Source organism: Plectropomus leopardus, chromosome 21 (genome assembly GCF_026936395.1).
Source record: "Plectropomus leopardus strain MGB_pleo_1.0 chromosome 21, ASM2693639v1, whole genome shotgun sequence".
NCBI lineage: Eukaryota > Metazoa > Chordata > Actinopteri > Perciformes > Serranidae > Plectropomus > Plectropomus leopardus.
The window spans coordinates 14,491,790-14,511,114 of NC_142196.1; the positions used below are offsets into that span (position 1 = coordinate 14,491,790).

The 19,325-nt window shown below is 39.0% G+C and overlaps 1 protein-coding gene across 9 annotated transcripts in view; it reads left to right on the top strand.

Moving 5' to 3' along the window:
* The window catches only part of myripb (myosin VIIA and Rab interacting protein b), a 143,670-nt gene that overhangs the window by 118,174 nt on the left and 6,171 nt on the right, over positions 1 to 19,325 (top strand). For 6 of the 9 annotated variants that reach the window (XM_088071647.1, XM_088071638.1, XM_088071640.1 and 3 more), the window contains 9 exons: positions 698 to 784; positions 3,564 to 3,661; positions 3,873 to 3,953; positions 4,679 to 4,840; positions 7,523 to 7,694; positions 11,020 to 11,546; positions 12,461 to 12,610; positions 13,372 to 14,154; positions 14,459 to 14,521. In XM_088071647.1, coding sequence (XP_087927773.1) covers positions 698 to 784; positions 3,564 to 3,661; positions 3,873 to 3,953; positions 4,679 to 4,840; positions 7,523 to 7,694; positions 11,020 to 11,546; positions 12,461 to 12,610; positions 13,372 to 14,154; positions 14,459 to 14,521 — 2,123 coding nt within the window. The remainder of the gene's footprint in view (positions 1 to 697; positions 785 to 3,563; positions 3,662 to 3,872; positions 3,954 to 4,678; positions 4,841 to 7,522; positions 7,695 to 11,019; positions 11,547 to 12,460; positions 12,611 to 13,371; positions 14,155 to 14,458; positions 14,522 to 19,325) is intronic. The other 3 variants (XM_088071643.1, XM_088071644.1, XM_088071645.1) reach the window with 1 other exon arrangement.

Consider the following 19,325-nt stretch of genomic DNA (forward strand, 5'->3'; position numbering starts at 1 on the left):
GTAATGCACCAGTCCTTTTTCTGTTATCTCTGGTCATGTAGCACCGATTTTAAAAGTATTTGCATCTCTTTACTTTTTACTAGATAGCTGAGTTTTATGTTAGAATCCTCTCTATATTGGTGAAATACGTCTCTAAGTATATCTGTCTGAGAATTATGATCACAAAGTTTCCATTTTAGGTGACAGGAATGTACCTTTGCAGCAACTCTAGATTTTGGAGTTAGTTTGAAAAAGACAACAAATATAGCACTAACTCGCAGGAGACTTGGCCTGAATGAGGTATAAAGAAAACAACACACTACATGCTGATGCAGATGCATGCTGAGGATATGCCCATGATAAGTGCCAGCATGTGATTAGTTTGAAAGGCAAAGGGAATTACGATTTTCTTTCAACTGTCATTCTGTTTCTTTTTTTGTTTTGCACAATTGGGTAAGGCACAAAACAAAAGAAATAAAACTGTGCAATTGACAAGATGACAAAATGGAGTTGGGAATACAGTTGACAAGAGTATAAAAAAGGTTTAGTGGCATTGTGCGCAGTGTAACCTACTTTTAACGTGGTGACAGTGTGAAGGAATATGCAGCTACGTTATTATATGGTATGATATGAGCAGAATATTTGCATTTCTTTGACAGGCTTCAGTTTGAAGGCTTTTATCTGAAAACTTCCTGTGTCATTCTTCCCCTCCCTTTAGAAAGCAGCGTTCACGAGGGAAGCACCGGCAACGACAATGATGGCAGCATCTGTGGCAGCGACTCCGCCTTCTACAGACAGAGTGAAGGTAAGAGATGTGGTGATGAACGGAAAACGTTTCTGTGGCTGTGCAGATGGGTAATTTCAGCCACAATTATAATTGACATTATCTTTCCCACTTTACTGTCGTTACTTGCCTGCTGTGATAGCTATATTGATTTTTTTCCCAACATTTGTCCCTTTTCCCATTTTCTTAAAAGGTTGAGCTCATATGTTTATCGCCTATTAATTGTTGCCTTAGAGACCATTCTGCTAAGGGCATCTGTGTTGGGGGGGGGGTCACATTAGTGCTAGAAACCTCTAAAGTGAATTGAAACACATAGCGACAGTTGTTGTTTGACCATTAAACTGCAAACACATTAAAATTCAAACACACAAATCCACAGGATACACATAAAACCACTGGCACGCTATGTCGAACAAATGGACACACATGCACAGATAAAATTATAGCCTCCTACACACCACAGACAACATTTAAGCACACATGCTTGCACCATTTACTGTAAACACACAGTCCTTCATGCACAAATAAATATACAAACAAACAAACAAACAGCTTAAATCTAATGATAAACTTAATAATCTCCCCTGCCATTAATGATAAATAGTTAATGCAATGATCAAGATCTGCCAATAAGATCCTGGCAGCTCTTGAGAAGCCCATAAACACTGTGTAGGGGTCCCTAATTTAGTCACATATTTTAATTTTAATCAAATTTTAAAATGAGTTGGTGGACAGTGTTTCTATAACATCTTTATTATTATCTCCAAGATAATTCATCTGATCCACTTCCTCAATAGCTACATGGTTGTTGTTGCTGCACAACGCATTTGCTACATTAACGTCAAAGCTTGACCCACCTGTAAGCCTAATTTGAGAAATTTAGGGGGAACTCTCCTCCTATAACTCCTATATTTGTTGGGTGTTTACAATTTCATGCGTGCTATAGGAGAAGGATAGTGTGGGCGTAGCGAGTGTGTGGTTAAGCAAGAGAGAGAGTGTCAGTGGCTCAGAGAAGACTGCTGTTGGTGAGCCGAGCAGAACAGAAATTAGCTGTAAAGATGTCAAGTGGTAGTAAATGTACAGCGTAGGTTTCAGTTTGACCATGAATAAATTGTGCTGCCCTGGCGGCAAAACAAAGTCTCCCCTGTGCTTCCTGCCCACGGTCTGAAAGCCGAAGCAGGAACGTTATCTTGCTCTGTTTTCTGTAAGATCAACATTTGAGGCTGTGGGCAAGTTCATAACTGTCACGAGATGTAACCTAGGTCTGGTCTGTTTAACAAAGTAAGACAAGTTACACAATAGCACTTCAGATGAGTAATTCAGAACAATAAATAACTCACCAGTTCACTGTCTACGTACCAAACAATAAAACTGCACAATTATATTTTTGAATATATTCAATTAAAGCAGTCCTCAGTTATTTGTCTCAGATATATCTTAAGTATGTCATATGATGTCCCATAACAATTTACCCACAGTTTACTATATTGAACACACAAAGCCCAGCCATTAACTTGGTTTCACCAAAGTCTTGTTTTATATGGGATTATTTACATAAATGAATGTATTCAAATCTAAACTCTTTCAGCTAATAGGTAAAGGTTGGAATAGAATTTGTGTAGAGAAAAGGTTTCCAATCGTTTGGCCCCTTAAAAGGGTACTCCATCTTTTTGGTATGCAGCTCTAAAACACTGCTGAACCCAGTGGACAAAAGAAAATATAAAAACTGATGCAGCAGAGCCAGACTCATTGCCTTGCCTTTTATTTCACATATTTTTCCTCCTTGTGAAAACCTGCTGTATTATTAACTACAATGCTACTTGGATGCTGACAATCCATTGCAAAATACAGGTGTTATACTAGAAGCGGCTAATGTAACCTTGAGCCACTGGCTTCAAGCAGACATGATGAGCAGCTACAGAGTTCTCGTAAATGTACTTCTGTCTAACTCAACACCCCCACATTTTGCAAACTTGTAGTCTTCAGCCCAATCTGATGCCTAACACAGCTCGCCCTGGATCCCCAAAAGCCTTTACACATTTTTTTTAAAGCATAAAAACTCCCCAGGACCTGTAAACCAACTTTGATGCATAAAATCAAATAAACCCTTTTCCACCAACGTTAGCATGTGCAGGTGATAGATGTGTTTCCATTTCTGCCAGTCAAAGCTGATCAGAGCTGGAGCTGATACAGAGTCAGTGAACGGCAATTGTGACCTTTCCCACTAAATGAAAATGCCAGATATCAGCAGGTTTGTGTTTTTTGTGCAGTAGGAAAGGGGCTTTAGTGTCTGCTTGCACGCCCCTCTCACAGCTTGCATGTGTCCACCAACAGTTGTAATCCAAAACATCCAAAAGCATTTATTCAAATTTGTGAAGTGAGAGAATGTTTATCTCTTCTTTAATATCCACCCAAAAATGTTAAAGAAAAAAAAATCATTGCCAAAATGTTTTAAAGAAAAAAAAATCCCCTTTTAAAAAAGCAACAAAAAAATGTCTTCTAAACCCACAGGCCCGCAGGTTTGGAAGGCATGCTTTCTTTGAAAAATTGTGGTGATTTCTTTTCCTGCAGAGATACGAGCTAACCCCTCACAGTCCTCAAATCTTAGAAATGACCCTGGTTTTAAGTAATTGCACTTTATTCTTGCAATATGTTTTATTTCATTCTGTTTTAAGCCCATGTGTTAAATGTGTGGCTGGACCAGTTGGGAACCACTTGTCTAGAGGTTATTAAACAGGTGTAATATCTCAGAAATGTTTATGTAATGTTTGTGTGTGTGTGTGTGTGTGTGTGATATTAGGACACAGTATGGCAGAGACGCTCACAGTCGCCCTGCGTGTTGCTGAGGAGGCTATAGAGGAGGCCATCGCTAAGGCGGAGGAGTTCAGCGACAGCTTGGTGAGACATCTTTCTGTTCCTCATCTAACTTTGTTTTTTCTCTCTGTCTTCGTCTTTTCTTTTCCATTTGCCCCCTTTTCTATCCCTTCTTTCTCTGTCATGGCCTCTTCTAGCCTCTCAATATGAGCAGGATGAAGTCATGGTTTTTTGTCAAGAAGCCTCTTTCAGCAGAACATACTCTTCATATTTGTGTGTGTGTGTGTGTGCGCAGGAGAAGCAGAATGAGGCTCGGTATCTGCAGGACCACAAAGAGGAGCTCATAGAGGAACTTGCCACAACAATTGTACAAAAAGTAGGTTGAGTAAGCTCTTTTTTTTTCAATTTTCTTTTCCCCTGAAAGCGTTAAGTGTCGCTAATGTCATTCAAATGCATGCTAGAAAATGAAAATGTAACTCATCCGGCTGGGTCCCACCTCTGTCTTCCCTTTGACGGTTTGACTGACAGATCAGTGGACCATTACGATGTTAAATAAAATAATCTCCACTGATGTTACATTTTGGTAGAGAGATGGCACAGGAACACAGGCAGTTTAAAGTCCTTTTCTTCTTTTGAAATTGGGATCACAAAACCATTTGAGAAAAGGGCAGAGAGCCTTTGAATGTGATATCTAAATATGAATTAAAATTCAAATGACTACCGCTTTGATTTTAATCGCATCTTGTCATTTGCATACACATAGTAAGTGGAGACAGAGTTTGCGGTTGTTTGATTGCTTTCCAGCTTTAATTAACATTTGTTGGCCATCAAGTCTTTGAAGGTGAAATTAAAAAATTTATTTTTATCTTAACTCTGAGGATGCTGGTGCATAATAATACATGAAAATTTAAATGGAAGCTGAATTATTGGTTTAGAAGTTTCATTACAGCAAATTATTCATGCCGGAGTGTAAACATAAAATGCTGTTATGGGACTGCGTTTGCAATTATCATTATTATAATTTGTTGTTTAAAAAAAGCTTTGCAATACACACCTCGCAGCTCTCTCACGTTGTCGCCTTTCTTCTCCTTTCCTCCTCAGATCATTCAGAGGAGGAAGCGTTCAGAAATGCAGACAGAGTATGACTTTGTCTGGCCTCAGCCTCAGTCCCTGATCCAGCCCAGTGAACTCCCCTCTCTGTCTCAGCCTCAAGCTTCTTCACAAGGACCACAGGACCCCCTCAAGACCTCCTACTCTCTCTGGGTCAGTCTCTACCTCCACTCAAACTCTAAAAACAAACAAAAAATGCCAGCCATATCCGGTGAAGTCAAAACAAAGCTGTCCTGTCGGCGGGTGTAAACTGCTGAGTCTTGGCTAGAAGCGTGTGTTTAAAGAAGGGCGGTTTGGTTTTCTCACTTCATTTCGCAGCACGTACAGTATAATGTTCCTCTGTCTGTGTTTTGGTACGGGTTCCTCTGGGTGGACCAGCTTGCCGTCTCTGTGTGTTTGCCAGGTTTAGAAAACACAGGAATGTGTTTGGCAGAAAATCACTGTACTTTTCAGTTGCACCTCTCATGCGTGTGGTGACGAAGCATTTTGCTTTGGTCTCTTTCTTTGTCTGATGTTCTCTGTAGATCCTAGCTGTTGTGTTGAAAACCAGCAGTGAGGAGTCTGACTCAAATGAATTTTGTAAATTGACAGGATGAAGGTTATCTCTAAAATTCACCATGATGTGTATTATGATGCTGTTTTGGAAATCAGGCAGGTACTCAGAGGAATTACTGGACATCTGGCTGATTTAAATACATACACAGAACTATATGCAAACAAGGTATATTGGTGTTAGTTACACTTAAGGTATACTGGTATTGATACTAGTATCATCATTTTGTAACCGATACCCAACTTGAAGTTTCTTGAAGATTAAGGGAAAATAGGCAACCAATCAACAAAATAGACCTCCAGGTGCATGTTAATGGCTCTTTTTCCACTATTTGAAGTGTTTTACGGCGGATTTTCAATTTAAGTAGGCAAATAAAAGCATTAGAAATATTGCAAATATGATTTAAACCAAGTATAAGCCAATTCTGATTGATACCTCAGGGCGGAAGAAAATCCAAAGACAACAGTTCCCAGGTTTGAGAACAGCACACACAATATGATGACAATACTCAGGTTACATGGACACGCAGAGATATATATAATACACACAAGAGCGCATACACACAAATCAACAGTACATACACACCTGGCTGCCATTCACGCTGCTAGTCAGCAGGGACTCGTGGAGATTTGTCATCGTCCCGTGTGTGAGCGAAGCATCAAAGCTGCGCTCCCCTGGCCTCGTCGTTCTGTTTCCCGCTGTTTCACTCAGGGAAGATCAAAGTCCTGTGAAATACGGAGGGATCCTCCTCAACTACACGGCCCGCTGTGGGATGGGCTCTGTTTATCAGCTCTCTGCAAACGCTCACTAAGACACTATGCATGAAAATACACACTAAAATCTGCCTTAACATTGATCCTCAGGGTAATCTTAATGGTGCATCCCATCCGTCATAAGAACTCATATATTTTATGTAATTCTTCTGTGCCAGACTTAAGTACAGTTTACATTTAAACATACATGTCACTATATCAGTTTTTTTCCACTTGGCCGTTGAATCAAGATCTGAATGTTCACCAATAAGATTTTAGTAAGTTTGTGCACCTGAATTCTCTGTATTACCTGTTTCATTCTCGCTGGAGAAGCTTCTAAATCCATATCCTAGGAACAAACAAAGTTTAAACGGTCTCGTTTAACTCTTCAAACCTGAGCAAAGTGGTTTGATTTTGTTTATAACATGGGAAGAAGGCAATAAGCAGAAGAAGAAATGACCCATAAATTAACAAGAAATCAGTCAAATGCACAAGAAAATTACTGGAAAATTTGTTTAAAACCCCCAAAAAACAAAAGAGAAATACTTGGAAACAAAGTGCTTAAAAATATAATACTTGTGTAACTTAATTTTAAATCTGCAATTATTTAAGTAAAGTTTTCCTTAGCTTTTTTCTTTCCTTAGACGTTTTTTGCTTGCTTTTTTTTAAAAAAAAAAAATCAAAATCTACAATTTTTTTGCAAATTGTGAAACATTTATTACCAAGTTGCTCATTGTCATTTTCCCATGTTTCCGAAAGCAATCAAACTAATTTGCTCAGGGGTCAAAGCTTAAAATACTTGTGGAAGGCATCTGAAAGCAGCAAAAGAAAAGTGACGTTGCTCAAGGCTTCAAAGGGTTAATTCAACTTTAATATAACCAGAAAACTTTGTCCCCAGCCTAAATTAGTTTCTTGTCAGTGAGAGGATTGAAAATGTTTGTTTTTTTTGCCAAAAGTTTGGAAATGTTTCTTTCATTATACATTTAAAATCAAAAGTTCAGGTGGTTGTATAAGAACTTCATCTCAAATACTCCTGTAAAAAGACTTGCAGAGCCTCTGCTGCCTGCATTGAGTATTTAGTTGTTTTCTAGCTCCACCTGCTGATGAGATTATTGACTCACAGCCGCAGATGCACAGATTTCTGCCCAGACAGGAAGTACATTGGCCAGCTGGACCAAGTGCTCTCCTTTATTTTATGTAATTGCTATAATTTGGGTATTATATGTGACTGTTCTTGGCCATCCTGCTGCTGCCTTTGTCCAAGTAGTAATAACTTGTCTGGAGCTGCTTTGACTGAATGTCTGTCTGACGCTTTAAATTTCTAACGCTGTCAAACATCTTCTCGAAAGTTTCTTTGAGGAAGACAATGATGTCTGACCTCTGACTTGCACTGTTAAGTTTATGTCAGCAGAAGTGCATGCCCCTCTGTGACTCCGCATTTTGTATTTTATTCTCGACAACATTTTTTTCTCATAAATCCTATTTCGGACGCTCAAACCAGCATGTGTGTTTGCATGTGTGTGCTTGCAGCGGTCACGATCAGCATTCTCCCTCACCAGTGACGACTCTCCAGAGAAGGGTCCAGAGGAGGAGGAGGGTGCCGGAGCGGGCGGCAGCTTGCAGGACTACACCTCTCTGAAGAGAGAGGGAAAGGCCACATCTCTACCCAGCTGGAAGAGCGTCGACCGCCTGGACAACTCCAGTAAATATCACACTCTCAGACTCTGTTTAATGTCAGTTTATTTAACCTTTATTCAACCATAAAAAAAACATCTTGAAATTAAAAAGTTTTTTGAAGAGTGCCAAGCCAAGATAGATGGCAACATGAGTTACACACAGACAATACATAACAAATATATAATAATAAATACTGCTGCATACATAAAGGCTACTTTACCAAACTCTTGTGTGTTCTAGGTATAGTAGATAAGATCATAGTCTTTGAAACAAGAGAATAGTCATATTCAGTGCTTTACTTAATGTACACACATAAATTATGTTTGATGCAAGCCAAGAATAGCTCTGTAAATAAGAAGATGCCAGAGAAAAAGTCTACAAGAGAGCCACCCAACTGCAGCATACAGGACAGAGTGATGTAAGGGGCTTACAGGTGATGATGAATCTTAATTCACCATGATACACAAAATCCAGAGCATGCTAACACTGAAAAGGTGCATTCATGTATAATACATCTCCATAATCAAGCAGAGTCAAGAATGTAGCATAGATGAGCTTTGTTTTGGCCACAAAACAAGTTCCTATTCTTGAAATAAAAACCCAGTTTCAGCTTTAGCCTTTTCACAAGAAGTTCAATATTTAGCTTCAAAGTTTGCTAAACAGGCTTCGTTTGAGTCCTCCTGATACCAGATGCAAATGCAATGCGTATCCTATTTGTTGTAGGATCATCTTATTGCACAATGTGATGATGGAGTTGGACTTTCTTACAGGTTAGGTATATTAAGAGTAAGAATGTAATTTACTTGCACAAAGGTTAAGGGAACATTTTGTCTCCTTTATGATTTTTTTTAGGTAATGTAAATGCAAAATATAGGTATGTCATATTTGCTGTTTCACTGACATTTATAAAAGTCATACTAGCCTTATTAAGTGTTACTTTAAAGCAGTGCTTTACTCAAATACTCATATTGATGAAGGAGGATTAGGACCTCATTGGGAAAAATAATCTTAGATTTCAAGAATAAAGTCATGATATACCATACATCCTTAAAACGTAAAATAATAAATCAGCAAAGTCTAAAAATATTTTAATATTCCAAAGGCCTTTTTTGCCTAAAGCTGCAACATTTTTCTCATAAATTAAGAGTTTAATTATGTAATATAACAACTTTTTCTCGTAAATTTTTGATTTCAATCACATAACATGATAGCTTTTGTCTCATAAAATTAGAACTTTACTGTTAATAACTATTTTCCTCAAAATTTTGACTTTGTTCTGGTAATATTATAACTTATCAAAATCTAAAATGTTTTTTTCCAACATGGTCATTTTCCTCCTTTGTAAACCCCTACTTGCTGAAAATGTCCAAATAATACGTATTTAGTCTCCTAATTGTTGAAGATTAGCTGTAGTTGCTTGAAATAAAGTTCCCAAATGTTTTACAATGGTAGAAACCAATAAATAATTTATAGAAACTTCTCTTTGTACTTATGTAGGAAAGGAGTATAAAAAAAATCCACTGCTGAACTATTTATTACAGACAGGGACGGTCCGTCTCTGGCTGTAATAACATGCCCTTGCCTGAGGGGCGACAGAGAGTCACTGCAGCCTCTCAGGACTTCCCTTGTGTAATAACACATCCCGGCCTGAGGGGCGATAGCGACTCACTGTGGCTTCTCGTCTGCCGCGGGACAGGAGGTAAAAGTTGAGCTGAAAGAAAAAAAACAAAATCAAAACCGTCGAAACTGACCCGCGGGGCACAGAGTCGATGAAGCCTAGATGTTACTATCTCTGTGAGAACCGTTTCCCCAAAACAAACTGCCCTCGGAAAGAAGCGACGTAAGAAGAAGCAAAACTAGAGTAAATATCTGTGTGGCTTTCTAACTCTGGACATCTGGACACTCTGGACAGCTGTTGGAGAGCTCAAAGATGCAGTTTGATCCTGAACTCGCAACGTTTCTTTTAGCCTGGTAAGTAACATCTGACAATGACTATGTATCTTTAGTTGATCCAATGACAACACAAACAGTCGGCTTACAGTTCGCCATGAACTTTAAAGATGGCGTGATGTGACCGTTTCTCATTAACGTTGCTAAAACTGAGCTAAGTAAGCTAAGCTAAGCTAAAAAGCTGTAAAGTCAACTATACACAATTGCGGCGCATGGAGATCATAACATAGCAGTCTTATTTTGACCGGCTGTATTGTTGCTCTGCTGTCAGTTATGAGTTGCTTTATTTATGGCTGACTGTAAATTATGGTTTTGTGGACACAGTAGCAGACTAACTGAAACAAGCTAAGCTAAGCTAAGCGCTAAGCTAAAAAGCTATAAAGTCAGCAGTATACAAACGCTACCTGAAGATCATAAGTGACCGGCTGTGCTCTGTCTCTACTGTCAGTTATGAGATGCTTTTATTTTTGACTGGTGACTGTAAACTGCGATTGAATGGACACAATAGCACGCTGACTGAAATATTGACCATACCAGTTCACCTTACTGTAACCACTCGGCATTACTGTTATGAGATGAGGCATGATGAAAAGTTTGTACTTTGCACGTTTTTTTTAAAAAAATGTTTAGACTATCAAAGTGTCATTGCAGCATTTATTAATTCATTAAATTGTTGCTGCAGGTTTGAACGAGGAACAGCTGCAGCTTCTACCCCCATGAAGAGAAGAGCAGGGCCCGCAGAGCTGAAGATCCTGCTTTATCTGAGTGACAGTGATATCAAACCCCCACAGAGGACATCACTCACTATACACTACAGCAGCTGACATCTTTGACTATCACCACAAGATATTTGATCTATATTGTGGTAATATAGTGCATATCTCATGATGTAGAAACTACAGCTTTGTTATTTCAAACCATATATTATTCTTTATCGCATTTTTCCATATATTTTTATCATTTATGTTGTCAACTACTGCTGTAGTTAGCCTTCACTTGATATGCACCAAAAAGCAAAGGGAATTTCAGCATTTGTATTGATCTCATGTTTCCTTGTAATAAATGGCAAAACATGAAAAGCTCTTTGTGTTGACAATAACTGAAATGAAACATCCCAACCTGTTGTAACATTGAGAATGAGTGAAATACTGCCCACCCATTCAGTTGGACTGGGTGGTTGGAAATTACAAATTGCACCTTTTAAAGGGACAGTTAATCCCCAAATTAAAATGACATATTTTACCTCTTTTCTTTGGTGCTATTTATCAGTCAAGGTTGTTTTGGTGTAAGTTGTCGAATTTTGGAGATATCAGCTGTAGAGATCTCGGCCTTCTCTCCAGTAAAATGGAACTCAGTGACACTTGGCTCTAAACTTCCTGCTGTCTGTTCATGTTCTTCAGGTGCATCCTCGGTGCTCCAGAGCCCAGACGGTAACTGGATCGCTCTGCACAGCTCACAGCTGTCGCGGCCCAGCCTGCTAACCAAGAGGAAGAGCCTGGTGTTCAGCGTGTTGGAAAAAGAGTCCGGCGTTGTTTCAGCTTACGACGAGATGGGATCTGACTCAGAGGAGAATGATGAAAGCGGCTGGGGAGCAGCTTTGCGACAGTTCCGGCGCAAACTGTCTGATGAGACGTACTACACAGACTCACAGCACGACCCGGAGTGGACGTACACGCAGCACCTTCCCATTACCTCGCCGTCCTCTGGCCAGTACACCAACACAGAGACTCTCAACTCAGACTCAGAGGCCTCATCAGTGCTGTCCGCTTGTCCTCGCAAACCGCCTCAAAACCTACTGAGGAAGAAAGGACCGCCCGACACACATCTGCATCCTCATCATCAGCCGCTCTACCACCAACACCTTCACCAGAACTTCTCTCCATATCCAGTCCACTCAGAGGCACTGGATGTCAACTTTAATCCCAAGGCAAGTCTTTAAATTGTAATTTCGGATTATTCTGTACCACAACGTCTTATGTGAATAATCTGTTTTATATTATGAGATTCGTTTATAATAAAAACATGAAAAAAATAAAATAAAAAAACATATAAAAATAATGGCATGAAATAACCAATTTCTCTGTTCAATACATTAACAATAAAATATTTTAATTCCCCTGCAGTGATGGAGGAAGAATTCACATCCTTCACTCATGTAAAAGTAGCAATGCAATAATATTAAAATAAAACATTATTAGTAAAACTATTGTGTTCTACATCTTACTGCAATAAAAGTACAGAGGAAAATGTACTCAAAGTATCACAGTCAAAGTACTTGTTATGCAAGAAGAAGAAAAAAAAACTTTTATATATGACATTATAAGATTGTACATGATGCAACAATGTGTAAACTAGGTTTGGACTCCTACAAGTGGTGACAAGATAAATCTGAGGGGTCATGAGAGCGATTATGAAGGCAGAAAAGAAGAAAAACTAAGCTCTGTGAGATAAATCTGCTTTATTTTTGTCCAATCTTTGTTATTTTTGTAAAATAATATTTACTTAGTTTTGACCTCTGGGCAATTACTCCAATTAAATCATCTGAGAACTCTTAATTTCTTTTTTTTTTTTGTAGAACTGCCAGTGTTTCATATACACGATCACATCTGAAACATGACAAAACACTTCTCTTTTTTAAAGAGATCACAGGTCAAAAATGGTGTGATAACTTTATCATACATTTTTGTAATATAAAATGATCATGAAAGCTTGTAGCTACAGCTGTCAGATAAATGTAGCGGAGAAACAATTACGATGTTTCCCTCTGCTATTGTGAATTGGAAGTATAAAGTAGCATTAAATGAAACTTAAGTGAAATATAAATGTGATGTCTGTTCCCAGGTGATGGGAGACAGCAGCGAGGCTGAGGAGAGGCAGAGTGACCCGGTCAGAAGATCACGGCGACGCAGGAAAAGCAAGAGAGAGTCGTCGACAGAGCAAAGCAAACCTGGAGGCCAGAGCCACACACAGTCCATCTACCCATTAGCACAGGTACGATCTCACACCTGTAGTTATACTGACCTTATTAGCTACTGTTTAATCCTTGATTCTTTACAGTAAGGGACTGTTTGTTATTTATCCGAAAAAATACCCTTTTTTCACTCATAGCAAATATAGTTCTTGAAGCCAATGCAATGAGCAAACAGCACAAGTGAGAGTTTGCACCAGAACAAACGTCATGCCAGCTGTGTGTGCACTTCAGCAGAACATTGGTGCATAACAGCCACCTGTCTTATACATATAAGTCAACACATCTCACACACTCCCACGTGCACACACGCCTTATAGCTCATACACAGCCGGCATTATCAGCATGTGCACAATAACCATTTTTCCAAATAAACTGTACACAACAGTGGCATCAGCGGCAGACCGAAAAAATATAAGTGACTTGACATTGCTATTAGATTTTTAAAAGTTATCATTTTATATTTGAAAATTAAAATTTAAAAATGAAATCGTGTAGTTGAAAAAAGACCTTTTTTTCATTTGTTCCATGCATGCAGTGCTGCAGAATTTAACAGTCAGATCTCATTTGTGCAAATATTTTATTTTGGTGAGAAATTTTGTGTAAAATGTTGTTTCCCCATGGGAAGACAGAGGTGTTTAGGCTCTCTAATCTCATCTGTAATTCTGTTGTTTGTGTACTCACTATGTTGTTAAATGATAAGCATTTGATATGGGTGTAGTACTTTCTGATAATGTTTTGCTTTCTGAGGATGAATGTATGTCCCTTTGTCTCTTCACTGAAGGAGAACAGTGGCTTTCTACTCAATGCCCTTCTGAAGAGGGGTTTAAGTGAGGAACAGTCAGTACCTGACACTATGCCAACAGCCACCGCTGCACCAGACGCCTTCAAATCTGATGCCATGACACCCGAGCCAGAGGACTTGGACACAGTGGCCCCGAATTCAGCTGCCCCCAGCCCACCACAGCCTCACTCTCTGGCTCCGGGGTCCCAGCGCTCGCCCAGCAGCTTAGGCCCTGGAGACCCTCTGGAAGAGGAGCTGCGTTCCAGACTCAGCCAGCTGGTCAGCCGCGCCAACAGCAAAGACAGCAGCTCATCTGAGGAGGAGCGCACAAAGCGGCCCGCGGACACACAGACAGATAAAGAAAGTGACAGACAGAGAGAGAAGACGAGGCCAAAGGACACTGAGAGAGAAAGGCAGAGGGGAGGTGACAGATTAAGAGACAGGGCCAGCAGTAAGGAAAGAGGGAAAGCAAGTGAAATGGTGGAACAAGTGAATGGACAAGAGGTAAAGAGAAGTGAGAGACTGACAAAAAGTCATTCAGTGAGAGAGGAAGGACGAGCTCGGGAGAGGAGGTTGGAGATAGGAGTGGAATGTTTGGAAGTAGGCGAGCAGGAGCAAAAGAGAGGAGATAAGAGAGAGCCGAACAGACAAAGTAAGAGACAACATAAAAGAGATGTGGAGAAGGAAGCAGGACAGAAAGGAGGAGCAAGGAGGAGTGGATCCAGCGCAAGTTCACCTGCAATTACACCTTCTTCCCAGGAGGGGCTGCTGTCGGACAACCAGGTAAGGAATCAGATTTGATTTGTATACCGCTCATCTTCTGCTTCTGTCGCTGCCCTGCTTGAGGAGCATTGTCTGTCTGCCGTTTAATGAACTTATTTTTCTTTCTTTTTCATTTTATCCGCGATAATTGTTCATCCTCCCACTTTCCTTCCTGATCCGTGTATTTATGTGACAATCACTGCTGCCCTTCTGTGTCCCTCATCCTGTGTCTTCCCTCTTTCTCTGTGCTTCCCTACTTTTTGGCTGGTTGTGTGTTTCTTTGTGGATATATATGTCTGTGTGTGTGTGTGTGTGTGTGTGTCAGGAGGGACAGAATGACGTGGAGCAACAGCAGAGGCTTCAGTTGCTCTCCTCTCTCTTACAGCAGGTGAGATTTTGGCTAGAAAGCAAAAGGATCTTGTAATTTCTTGTGCTGGTTTCTATGCTTGAGAACATACAACTCTTATTAAACTTCTCTCTTACCATGTACATATGTACGCATACACACACATGACACTGTGATTAGGTTGAATGACACTTTTACTGGAGGTGTAGTTTTTTTTTTCTGCAGGTAAAAGTGCTAAAGTAGAGTATCGTAGCAGAAAATGTTGCAGCTGCCTGAACATAAAGTAGTAACATTTTAGCTGTTAGTCGCTCAAAAAAAAAAAACAGCAAGGTGCTCTGTCTAAATCCCCTTCTTGCAACAGTTTTCAGGAATCATACTGGAATACATCCATCACAGAAGCTGCAAATATATTTTTTTCATTTAAAAAAGACCCAAAAGGTCAGAATGCGACACAGCCACAGGCACAGTCAGGTTTTGCATAACAGGCAAAAGCAAAAAGCTTTTATTTGACCAGAAAAGGTCTGTGCTCTTACTATAGCTCTCACTGTCTTCATCGTATATTACAAAAACGAATATCCTCTGAAATGCATGGAGCTGGAGCAACCTGCCTATATGTTCTAACCATAACAATTAAAATATAGTTAAATAAAAATTACATCCTTTATTATAAAATGTCCCTTAAAGGTCAAAGGTTTTTGTATTTTGGGTTTCTTCCAAAACATGTTTCCATGCTTTGATGTTTAAATAAGACCTTATTTTTCTCACACTTTTCTGACTGAACATACGTCTATTCACCCTCTGTCTGAAATGTGCAATTTAGCACCTGTCTCTTTAAGTCCCACCCCTGAAAAAGACCATTCTACTGTGATTAGTCAGTATTTGTGGGTCTTCCACACCGTCATATGAGCTGGGAAATGACTGTTACTGCACTGTAGCAGCAGGTTCTACCTATTTATAGTGTAGTTGTGACATTGCAACCTCATAGAAGTCCTGATGGCTCTTTTAAGGGCACAGTTTCTAAGTACAGACTGTATGCATTTCTCTGTGGATTGAGCATTTTGATGCTTCCACAGTATTTATATGGCACCTATGCCTGCTTAATAATACAAAAAGACATGACTGACTGACTTTTTACAGTACTCCCAGAATCAACTTAAACAGCTTATGTGCAAAATTCTGGTGCACTGTCATAATTTTAGTAAAAAACAATTGCAACTGACTCTAAGCAGGTTTTGGAAATGTTGTTGTAGGCAAACTAAATCTGTTTGAAAACCATTGTCCAGGAATACACTGCACAAAGAAAATGAAAGAGTTATTGTTTTTTTCTTGTGACAGTCACACTCCAAAGTTACAGTTTGAGCAACATGTTGCATTACACCTTGTACAAATTGCTACACTGATAACTTGTATATTGCCTACAAAAGCATGTGAAGTATGAAAAAGTGTATATAATACATTGACCCTATTATGGTATTGAGACAAAGCTTTTAGATGTCCCCAATAACTGGAAATTCCCCATATTTTAATAACAAGATGTAATTCCACATTCCCTTAAGTTAAAGGCACTGTTCCAGTATTGATGTTTCCACGCAGTAAATCCACAACATTCATGACCATATGGCCAATCCAAAACCCACACAAGGGAGGGTCATTAGACACATAAAATACATACAAACATGGACAGGCACTTAGGCCCTCACCTCCTGTACCAGTGTGAGATCTGAAGCATGTGGGTCGATGTTGGTTATTAGCCAGACTCATTAAAAGAGACCCTATGAGTAATGCTTTGCTTTTACCATGTGTGTGGCACATCTATTTCTGTGGGTTGGCACAGCATCCTTTGAAATCAGCCAGTCCGGCTCAGTTTGATCTGACTAAGGGAAAACGTGATGATAACCGTGTTTTTCAGTCTTTATTTGGATTTAGGTATGTCAGATTTACATAGAGCAGGTTTTTAAACCTGTCCCTGATACAGACAGATATATATCAACAAATTTAACCGAAAAGTTGATTTACGGATGAAAATATTAGGGCTCCACTCGAATCAGAATTATGTATCCAATCAGTATGAAAACTGAACAAAGCAGTTACGACAAACTGCTTTCAGGTCAAGATCCTGGTGAGGATAATGAGCTTGTTGAGTTTATCTATCCTGAGATGGTTTCTGATGGTTTGTGCAGAAGGTTTATGGCTGTGCAGACTAATTGTTAGATCAGATGGATGGGTTATCTTGGAAAAGGAGAAGTGCTCAATGCTGTTTTTAAGCAGGGATACACACAATATTGGATTTTTGTCGTTATATGACATGCCAATATATAACAACTCATTTGGCAAATAACAGATACCGATATATACATACATATATTTACATACCACTTCAGTTCCCCACCTAATTTTAGTGATCACTGAGTCTCTTTTGTATTGAATTATCATCATATTATGCATACTCTTATTGTGATGGCCCACCAGCAGACAGACACATGAAATACAATGCTATTTAGGGTGTGTAATATTTATTAATTGTGAAAAACATGAAAAAAATCCTCAACTTAGGGGTGTTTTGTACATGGTCACTTAATCAATAACATAAAAAAACAGCATGTTGGCCAATTCTGATATTTCATTTGAAAACCAATATCTGTTGATACAGATGACGTGCCAATATTATTGTGCATCCCTGTTGTTAACAAACTTGCAACCAAAATTTGAGAGAAATGTATCTTTTGATTGCATGAAAAAAGTCATAGATGTTAAACTTAAACCTGTGAAAAATAGGAGCAAAAGTTGAGTGTATGTATGTCAGTTCGATCTTCACTGTGATGGCCTGGTTCTTTGGAGGGGATGAGAACATTAGACTCCATCAACCAACCCAAGTCAATATTTCAGACCATTCATCTGTGCTTCTCAGCCTTTTAAGATGAACGAATGATGTGGATCAGATGTTTGGTTTGCTTCCTCTCATCTCTGGCCCAATAGTGTGTCTTTTCTTATGTCCCTACCTGCCTCTCCTGTCACCACTTAAAACTCTTCCTTTCAGACTGTCTGTTTGGCTCATAGAGGGATCAATATGCATCCGATCCCACTGATCAAAGCTTCAGCCAGTCATTCATTCATTGCTTAGTGTTTTCATCTATTCAGAAACAGCTTTCTTTACCAGGCTTCTTCAGCAACGAATTATTATTCGTCACAGACAGCCTTAATATGAAAACAAGCTTGGATTTGGATGAACAAGCTGTTCCAGTTAACACTTTGAGTGGTAGCACACACAATGACTAAACAAGTTTTTGTCTGTCACATCATTGTAGGCAGAACTCTCCGACAGCTGATTAGTCCATCCATTCCAAAATGAATGAACTTTTTGGTCACTTGTTTGCAACTCATGTCCAAATTTTTTATTGCTTTTTTTTTTTTTTTTTTAACAAGGTCAAAACAGATGCTTTCCCATCAGCATGTACATTTACATTTAACAGACATACAGTTGTGATCAGCTGCGCACACAAACACCAGACCTACTGTTTCTAATAGGCTTCATGGTGAAAAAGGATATTCTGTTCACTGCAAGGTCTTTCAGCTGATCAAAGCCCCAAAAAATAAAGGTTATTCAATCCTTAGGCTTTGTCTTAAACCCTTTTTTCGCCTCCTTTCCTCCTCCTCTGTCCTCAGTGCTTCATTTCTCACCTCAACTTCTTTGTTCTGCACCCTCTAAGTGGAAGCAATTAGAAGGTGCAGGACGCAGCCGTGCATGTGCACAAAACACGAGTGACAAATGCTTTTGTGTCACCTGCACAATGGACTTTTACAGCAGCGTGAGTGCATAGGGCAGATATGCTGATAAAAACATAGTCCTTTGAGGTTATGCCACATTAACTTTATCTCCCTTCCAATTTCAAATTGTGACTTTAAAATGTTTTTTCCCCAACAATGTTATTATGCCCTACAAGTATGATTGCATTATGTTACATTCCCCTTGCTTTCTGAATGAAATATATTATTTTCTTTATCATGTTATGGATTTCACCAAATATGATTTTTCTGAATTTATGTAAAGGTAGCCCATTTTTCTTTACTCATTTTTCGAGTCCTTTTGCTTCCAGCATCTCTTAAAAGGAATACCACTCCAAGTGATTGGTCATTGGTATATCAATAACTCATCTTGTGTTATGTGGAATTAGAGAAAAAAACGTTGTTTTTCTCACGTCTCTACAGGGAACAAAGAATCCAAAAAATGCAAACATTATTGAGGAATTTAAGTATAAGGGGCCCACATTTAACAAAAGCAAACCAATCATCTGTTTACAAACTTTCACATAACCCTTGCCATATAATCTCATTTACCCAGTCATATGCTTAGTACTTCCAAACACATGTATTTCTGCATAAACAGCGCAGACGCTCTATTTATGTTTGTGTTTTAAATAGCAGGGTTTTAGTTATAAACGTGCACATTTAGATTAAAAAAAACATCAGTCAGCATTATGTAATATGTATTATTTGGACTTGACTGAAAAAATCCTCCACAAAATTAAAAAACAAAGATATTATGGGTTATGGTGTAATTTACTGTGTCCATCCCATTGATTTCATTAGAAATGCAAAATTTGTTTCCCTGATGAAAATGCATGTCTTTGGGGATTACTGAGCACTGATATAGTTTTGCTGTTGTTAAATGTGGACCCCCAAGACTTCAATCATCAAGAATCTTCTCTGTTTTTGGATTCTTGGTTCACTGTGCGAGAGAAATGTTTTCCTCAAGTGGGTGAAGTATTCTTTTACAATGTTTTTTAGTTTATCCATGACCCTAATTCTTGTGGCTGTTAACCTACCAACTAGATTACTGACTGCTGCA